We start from the raw sequence: 9,358 nt of genomic DNA on the forward strand, positions 1-9,358 counted from the left end.
TTGTTGGACTCACACAGACTCAGAGGAAGTTCGACGCGGTATGGGTCATTGTGGACATGCTGACCAAGTCAGCACATTTCATTCCTGTGATAGTTACCTATTCTTCAGAGCGGTTGGCTGAGATATACATCCACGAGATCGTATGTCTGATCGAGGTACGCAGTTCACCTCACACTTCAAGAGGGCAGTTCAGTGTGAGTTGGGCACCCAGGTTGAGTTGAGCATATCATTTCATCCCCAAACGGAAGAACAATCCGAGCGCACTATTCAGCTATTGAAGGATACGCTCCGCGCTTGTGTTATAGATTTCGGGGGTTCCTGGGATCAGTTCTTGCTACTTGCGAAATTTTCCTACAATAAAAACTACCAGTCGAGCATTCAAATGTCTCCCTATGAGGCATTATACGGGAGGTTGTGCCGATTGACAGTTGGATGGTTCGAGATGGGGGAGGCTCGGTTGTTGGGTACAGATTTGGTACAAGATGCCTTGGACAAGGTCAAGATTATTCAGGATCGACTTCGTACAACTCAGTCTAGGCAAAAGACTTATGATGATCATAGGGTTCGTGATGTTGCATTCATGGTCGGAGAGAGGGTATTGCTCCGGCTTTCACCCATAAAGGGTGTGATAAGGTTAGGGAAGAAGGGCAAGTTGTGCCCTAGGTATATTAGACCTTTTGAAATTCTTTAGAGAGTGGGTAAGGTGGATTACAGGCTCGCATTGCTACCTAGTTTATCAAAAGTCCATCCGGTGTTCCATGTGTCTATGCTTCGGAAGTATCACAGTGATCCGCCCTATGTGTTAGATTCTAGCTCAGTCCTGTTGGATAAGGATTTGACTAATGAGAAGGAGCCGGTGGCTATTCTAGCCCGGCAGGTCCGATAGTTGAGGTCAAAGAGATATCCTTCCGTTCGAGTGTAGTGTAGAAGTCAGTCAGTCGAGGCGGCTACTTGGGAGTCCGAGTTGGACATGCGGAGTAGATATCCACACATTTTCACTAGTACAAGTACTTTTATATGTCCTTTCGTAGTTGAACGGTTATTTTAGAGGTGGAGAATGTAATGACCTGATAGGTCATCTAGAATTTTAAAACTTAATTCTATATTTTGAAACCTCAAATAGCTTCTTTAAACCTTCCTCGATTTGCATGCGCGTGCCGTGTCTTTTTTTGGAAGGCTTTTATGTGAAAAAATGATAAAAATGTGAATTCGTGTCTTGATCAATTTGAGATTACTTCGGTCAATATTTTGAGCAAACAGACCAGGATCTATTTTTTGATAGTCCTGGTGGGTCCATATTGTGATCTGGGACTTGGCCGTATGCCCGAAAAAGAATTCGGAGGTCCCTAGCTCGAGTTATCGCATTTGGTCAAAATTTGAAGTTTAAAGAATTTAAAGATTTGACCAAGGGTTAACTTTATTGCTACAAGATCCGGATTTTGGTCCTTGAACTTTGTATAGGTTCATTACTATATTTATGACATGTTTGCAAAATTTGATGAAAAACGGAGTTAGTTTGACGTGATTCGGACGTCCGATTGTTAAAATAAAAATTCTTAAGTTTAACTGAATATCGCATTCGATTTGGTATCCGATTCGTAGTTCTAGGTATTACTTTGGTGTTTTGATCGCGCGAGCGAGTTTGTATAAGGGTTTTGGACTTGTGTGAATGTTTTGTTTGGAGCCCCGAGGGTTCAGGTTAGTTTCTAATAGGCTTCAGAGTGGTTTTGGACTTAGAAAATAGTTGGTGCAGGCCTCTGACCATGCAATTGCGAGGTCTGGCTTCGAATTTGCGATATGGAAGCCTCCCTGTCAGGTTCGCATTTGCGAGCTACTTCCTCGCATTTTCTAAGAGTAGCTGGGCACCAAGGGTTCGCAATTGCAAACAATTACTTCGCAATTTCGAAGTTAGGCTGGGGCAGCAGAGTTCGCATTTGCGGTCAAAATGATCGCAATTGCGAGGAGTCCAAGTTCGTATTTGTGAACAAACCATCACAATTGCGATGGCAGCATAGGTGTGAGACTTTCGCATTTGCGAAGTGCTTTTCGCATTTGCGGGGTTCGCAATTGCAAACCCCGGGTCGCAATTGCGACATCTACGCTTGGAGGAAAGTTGAGTTAGACGAGATTTTTCTCATTCTTTTAAATTTTCAACCCTAAAAACCTTAGAGGCGATTATTCCAAGAACTCTTCTTCCCCAATTCATTGGTAAGTGACTCTAACCTACTTTCTTTCAATTATCCATTACATTTCATAAGATTTTAACCTAAAATCAAGGATTTTCATGGTAGAAATTGGGGATTTTGGCAGAATTAGGAATTTTTATAAAATTGTAATTTAGACGTCAAATTATGGTCGGATTTAGAAATAAATTACATAACTGGGCTCGCGGTGAATGTGTAATCAATTTTTTGTCCGAATTTTGGGTTTGCACCTAGCTAGCTCGGGAGTTGACTTTTGTTTACTTTTTCAGTAAGTACCTAAATTGAACCTCTTTCATTCGTGGGTAGTTCCTAAGGCTTATTTTGAATCGTTTTGGATGATAATTTGATAGATTTGGTTGGTTCGGAGGCTTGTTCGAAAGGCAAAGCCGTGGTTGAGCTTTGAGTCCTTTTTGAGCGAGATATATGTCGTGGTTAACCTTGACTTGAGGGATTAAGACTTGTTTGCCTATTTGCTACACGTTTAAATGTTGGGTGTAACGTATATGTGAGGTGGCGAGTACTTATGCGTTGTTGTTGGGTTAAAGCATGCGGGTGAGACTTGTTTCTTGTAATTTATTTCCTTCTTTGATTATGATATCCATGCTTAGACTAGTTTATTACTTAATTGATCGATCTTTAGATATGTATGAACTATTTGTGATAATTGAGTATTATTGGAACTTGAGGTTTGGTATGGTGGAACCGTTATTGACGTAAGGTTTATTCTTGCTTATTCTTTCTCCTAAATGTTATATATTCACTGCTACATGGTAACAGAGAGTGTTAAAGCATGAAGGGTGATGCCGTGCCGATTATTGTTCATCTATTGATTTACACATAGTGAGGAAGAGATTTAAAGTACAAAGGGTGATGTCGTATTTAACGTTTCGTGATGATATTGAGAGTAAAAGCACGAAGGGTGATGCCATGCCGTATTGATCATTTTATGGAGAGATTGAGAGTAAAAGCGAGAAGGGTGATGCCGTGACATTATTATTGTTTCATGGTGAGGTTGAGAGTAAAAGCGTGATGGGTGATGCCGTGTAGTATTTGTTCATTATGTTTATCCGTTTTATTTATTGGTTGAAGGATTATTGACTGTTTCATGTTGTCGTTTCCAGTTGTAATTATCGTATCTTGTACCCTGTTTCGCATGTCCCCTCTCAATATTACATGTTTAATCTTTATTCTTTGTTGTGTTCTACGTATATTTTTATTTGTACAAGTTTAATTACGTGGGTGTCCCTTTATAGCCTCGTCACTACCCCGTCGACACTTACAGAGTACATTGAGTCGGTTGTAATCATACTACACTCTGCACTTCTTGTGTAGATTTTGGTACTGGTCCCAGCTGTCTGTTGTTGTTACCCAATTTTTTCCTCCTATTTTCTCAAATAATATATATACTTTCAAAACATCATTTTTTTCTCATCATTATTTAGTTACAAATGCATACAAGCATTTTTCTATAATTTTCCATAATTTTCATAGCTTTAAAATTGATTTTCCTGCATTTAAATTACTTGAATAATTATTAATTACTCCTTTGAGAATTTCACCTGTTTAAACCTATTATAGTATATTTTGAATTTGAAAATGTTGGTATGTATGAGTTGTCGGCTTGCCTAGTATTATGATAGGCGTCATCACGACAGATTAAATTTTGGGTCGTGACATGATTGGATGCTGAACCTTGGTCATCTAACAGTTGAAGATGAGGATCCATTCATTTCAGATGATACACCACTCATGTTAAAGTTTCAAAGAAGAAATAGTAATATAAAAGTGCCTTTCAGGTTTCTAAATGTTTGGGCTGAACTTGAGTTCCAGAGAATACTTGCTGAAGGATGGCATAGTGCCCAACATTCTTGCAAGTTAGCTACTATCTCGTACATGCTGAAAGCTATGAAGTCTAACTTTAAGAGTTTAAATACCAGAGATTTCAAGAATGTTGCAGCAAAAATAGACCAAGCAAGGAAAGACTTGATTGACATCCAATAAGAAATGAATAGAGACTACTCTTATCATCTAAGGATTATGGAGAAGGATGCTAGGATTCGATTAGAGAATTGGTCACTTATAGAAGAAAAGACACTTCAACAAAAATCCAGAGCTTGCTGAATTGATGTAGGAGATGGAAACAATACATATTTCTTTACTATGATGAAAGACAGAGCAAGCGGGAAAAGCATTACAACTCTAACAGCTCTAAATGGTGCAGTCTTAGCTGAGCCTAAGAGTATCAAGAAAGAGATTGTTGATTTCTATAAGTCTCTTATAGGAACTGCTGCTACAACTTTACCTGCTGTAAACATTCAAATACTAATAACGGCCCCTCAACTAAATCACCAACAAGTAGTGGAGATTGTTAAGGATAAATCTAAGCAAGAAGTAAATGATTGTTTGCATACTATTGGTAATGACAAAGCCCCAGACATCAATGGGTGTACTATTGTTTTCTTCAAGAAACATAGGGGATTATTAAGGAGGATGTATATGAAGCAATATATGAGTTCTTTGTTACTGGTGTGCTGCCTAAGGCCATTAACTGTACTACAGCTACACTATTGCCTAAGATCACCAACCCTACTACCATCAAGGACTACATACATATCTCCTGCTATTCTATATTGTATAAGATCATCTCCAAAATCTTAGATTTAAGGCTGCAGAAGCTAATGGGATCCTTGATTGACGGTGCTTAGACTGGCTTCATTCCAGGAAGGAAAAGGGCTGACAATAGCATCCTGGCACATGAGCTGATTAAGGCCTACTCATAAAAGCACATATCACCTAGATGCATGATCAAGATAAATCTACAAAAGGCATATGGCAGTGTAAAATGAAGCTTTGTGCTACAAGTCATGTATGGTATGGGTTTCCCTCATAAATTCACCCAATGGATATCATCATATCTCCATAGTGTTAGTTATTCCATCCTGATAAATGGTGAACTAACCAAACCATTTCCTGTTGCTAAGGGCCTTAGACAGGGTGACCATGTGCCCCTATTCTTATTTTCTTTATCCATAGAATATCTGAGTAGGCTTCTCACAGACCTGACGAATAATAGGCACTTCCACTTTCATCCAAAGTGTAATAAATTAGGCATTATACATTTGAGTTTTGCTGATGATCTTTTATTTTTTGTTAGAGGAGACAATCAGTTTGTGGCATTGTTACAACTATGCTTTGATCAGTTCTCCACAGCATCTGGACTAAAAGCTAATCTAAACAAAAGTTCTGTATATTTTGGTGGAGTTGACACTATAGAAGAAGCTCTTATTCTTCAGCAACTAGGCTATGTGAAAGGTGACCTACCATTTAGATACTTGGGAGTATCACTTACTACCAAGAAGATGAAGGTGACATAATGTTAATCTCTGATTGACAAAATTATAACCAAAATATCCTCCTGGACTACAAGAAATTTGTCATATAAAGGAAGAGTGCAACTAATTAGATATGCACTTTTTGGAGTTCAATCTTACTGGTCTCAAATATTTCTAATGTCTTCTAAGGTGATCAAACTCATTGAAGCCTACTGCTGAAGCTTCATGTGGTCAGGTACTAATGTCACTACCAAGTGAGCTTTGATATCTTGGGAGAAAGTTTGCCAAGCTAAGAGTACTGGTGGACTAAACATATTGAATCTCAAAAGTTGGAATAAAGCAGCCATTCTCAAACTGCAATGGGACCTAACAACAAAAGAAGATCGAGTATGGATCAAATGGGTGCATATGTATCATATAAAAGGGCAACATATAACTACTATCAAAGTGTCTAAGCAAGCGAGATGAATGGTTCAAAATATTTTGACTGTCGTTGGCCCTAGTCCTCAACTGCGTGGAGGAAGTGGCAACTGCAGTGTGATCAAGCAATTGTTTTGCAGAATCTTGGATCATTACCAAAAGTCGAGTGGAAAGCAATCATATTCAAGAACTTAGCTAGACCTAAAGTAATTTTTTCCATGTGGTTGATCATACAGGAAAGAATGATGACAACTGACAGGTTGCTCAACTGGAACATCAATGTGGATCCAATGTATGTCTTTTGTAAACTACATCCAGAGACTCATGCCCATTTATTCTGCGAATGCACTTTCACCTCTGGGATATGGAAATATATCTTCGACTAGTTACAAATGCAGGTCCAACTAGAGACGTGGGCTCAACTAGTTTTCTGGTTTGTGGAGAAAGCTATGAAGAAGTCTATTCAATGCCACTTTATGCGACTTGTTTTGCTGAAGTTCTGTATAGTATATGAAATGAAAGATACCAAAGAGTATTCAATAAGATACATAGGGACAGGCAGAGCATCATTAGAGAGGTAGCCTATCTTTGCAATGTACGAGCTGTTGGAAAACTCAAGTTAGTTCTGCAAAATAAGCTTCTGCAGGTAGTAATGGTAATAGTGTTTTGACGTGTAAACTAGTCATTCGAGATTATGAACTCAGGATAAAGTTGTATATAGGATGAGTTGGCCTCTATATGCTGTAATTTGCTTATTTGGTAATTAATAATATTTGTGAATTACCAAAAATAAAAACGTTTGGTTATGAAATAATATTTAAAAAATTACACTTATGAATTATATGATAACTTAAATAGTTAATGGCTTTTTCATTGCTTTGGTTATCAGGGCATTTGCATATATACCAAATTTTGGGGTCAACACATCATACAATTCGCAAACCCGTTCGGATCTGACGTAGTTCAATCTCTTCAATGTAACTTCAAAAATCAAATATGAAATTCTTCTGTCTTTCAATTGCAACTTCAGAGATTCGAAACTTATGTAGTTCAAATCAGATTCAAAATCTGAAATCTTAAATAGTTTAATTTTTCAATACAATATAAGACAACTTCAGATTCAAAATCACATTCATAATCTGAAGTTGTGAAATATAAACTTGTTCTTCGAATTTTAACAATTCAACACACGATTCAATACCTAAATCTACTCCAAATGAGTTCAAATTTGAAACATAACTTTAAAATATCATAAAGAGCAAATTTCAACCATCAAATTGTTAAAACACAACAAATTTAACATACTCATTTTGCAACTAAGAAGAAAAGAAACCTTAAACACAAAAAAGAAGAAAGCAACCGTGAAGACGAAGAAAAGAATGTATGTATATGATGTTACTAAAAAATTGATATCAGTTAAATATTTTTAAAAAAATGGGTACAGATAGATTAATCTGCGGCGCAATACTGGGAGCCAAATAAAAGTTTTACTTGGTTAACAAACATTGATGATGCAAGACTTTACACTTTTTGTTGTTTCTCCTTATAACAAAATTAATATCAGTGTGCTTGTTTGATATTTCTTTCATTAGTCTCTTAGTATTGAGTTCCTTTTTTATTTTTCTTGTTTTTCCTAATAGTTAACTTCAACTTTTCTTAAAAAATTTCTGTTCTTGAGATTGCGCCCAAATTATTTCTATGGCAGTTTGGTGCACAGGGTATCTCGCGTTCACGCAAGGTACGGGGAAGAGTTGCACCCAATATATACAGCCTTTCCTAATTAAGCATTAGTAATTATTTTCACCGTTCGAACCCTGATCTATACAGAGACAAATTTACTGTCGCTCCAAATCTCCCCTCGTACCTACTACAATAAAAGATTATAAAAAAAAGGAGAAAATAACAAAAGGGAAAGCTATCAAAATGGATAATATAAACAAAGACCATAGAAGGTCATTTTCATTAAAAGTACACAAATAAACATAGTGCAAGATTGCACAAAGGATTAACGTGCCACACTTATTTAAGGTGTAACAAAAGGCTACTAAAAGCCAATTCAAAAAAAACGTTAGCTATCCTTTTAAGAAAGGCAGCAACTTTATTATGTGTTATACTGAATTAATCCTTTCTTCTAATCTCTAATTAGTTATCCATTATCTCTTCTTCAAGCAAAGCTGCAGCCAAAGTTTTTGCTTCCTCAGCCAAAGTTTCAGCTCCTGTTTTGGTTATCTTCTCATCAAATACGCATGGCTTATAGCAAATGCACCTTCTGAGAATTTTGCTACATTTTCCATCAGTAAATCCCTCACTGAGACAAGCTTTTCTGCATGGTGGTTTGGTAATGCATATTCCAGGGAATGTATTGCTTTCTGCTTTGCAAGTACTCTGAGCTTGCACCTCTACAATCATTGAAATAGCACTTATAAGTACATCTAAAAGAAAAAACAACACTTGAAAAATTTATGAGGTATTTAACATATACACACTAATAGTATTAATTTATAATATTAGGTCTCTCCCAAAAGATATTTACAGGTAGCGCTCCTTAAAAAATAACAAAATAAGGCAAGCGGAATGTTATCACATATAACAGAGACATGATAATGTACAGAAATAATTATAATTATAGTATTAGGTATATACAGATAACGATCCATAAAAAAAAAGAAAAAAAAAGGCAAGTGAAATATTACTATATATAACATAAACCTAATAGTGTAAAGAAATATTACACTATTGGTACACTATCGGAGTATATAAGTTAAACTTGTCAAACAAATTTTACTTGGAAAACTGATAAGAAAATTATAACTTAAATTCATTTTAATAAATTAACCCAGAGTTAGATGCAGACACCATTATAAGGAGGCTTTTTTGTTTAAAATAAATAACTTACGTACTTAAGCGACTGGATGGCAAGAAATAGAATTAAACTTCGCATAATTAATTTTCATTAATTTGTATTAGGTTTTAGAGCAACAAATTAAAGGAGACAAACCATAGGCAATAAAGAGCATCATTGCCAAGACTGCAAATGCCATGAAGCACAAGGAGCGAGCCATAGTTTCTTTGAATGAGTAAAGAAGATATAGGTATTAATAATAATAATAATAAGAAAGATTGCAATTCAGAGTTGTGAATGAACACTAACACAATAGAGCTATTTATAGGCAATGAAATGAAATAAGAGTGGAAAATCTTTTACTTATCTTTTGAAGCAAAAAAAGAAAAAGAAAAAAGAAAGAGTAGATAAATTTAGTGGCTCAATAAACATGTTCCTCGTGTTCATGAATTTTCAGTAACTAGTTATTCCCCCAAAAGAAAGGAAAATGCTCCTAGTAATTGATATATCTCCAAATTTCAAAATTACCAACAACTATGGTGCAATAATTTACTTCGCAT

At 36.2% G+C, this 9,358-nt stretch overlaps 1 protein-coding gene across 1 annotated transcript; it reads right to left on the bottom strand.

The window, feature by feature from the left end:
- Positions 1-7,889: 7,889 nt before the first annotated feature.
- LOC104120466 (defensin-like protein 1) lies at positions 7,890-9,093 on the bottom strand. The gene is made up of 2 exons (XM_009632218.4): positions 8,955-9,093; positions 7,890-8,355 (listed from the first exon to the last, which is right to left on the bottom strand). Exons 1-2 carry the CDS (start codon positions 9,016-9,018, stop codon positions 8,099-8,101), a joined length of 321 nt encoding a protein of 106 aa, XP_009630513.1. The 5' UTR covers positions 9,019-9,093; the 3' UTR covers positions 7,890-8,098.
- Between the last annotated feature and the right edge of the window lie 265 nt (positions 9,094-9,358).

This window comes from Nicotiana tomentosiformis, chromosome 11 (assembly GCF_000390325.3).
Source record: "Nicotiana tomentosiformis chromosome 11, ASM39032v3, whole genome shotgun sequence".
In the NCBI taxonomy this organism is placed as follows: Eukaryota; Viridiplantae; Streptophyta; class Magnoliopsida; order Solanales; family Solanaceae; genus Nicotiana; species Nicotiana tomentosiformis.

Excerpts from the sequence above, each read along its gene's own strand:
- LOC104120466 (XM_009632218.4), bottom strand. The coding sequence starts at position 9,018 with ATGGCTCGCTCCTTGTGCTTCATGGCATTTGCAGTCTTGGCAATGATG. Across the intron at positions 8,356-8,954 it reads GATGCTCTTTATTGCCTATG|AGGTGCAAGCTCAGAGTACT; the intron begins GTTTGTCTCCTT and ends CAATGATTGTAG.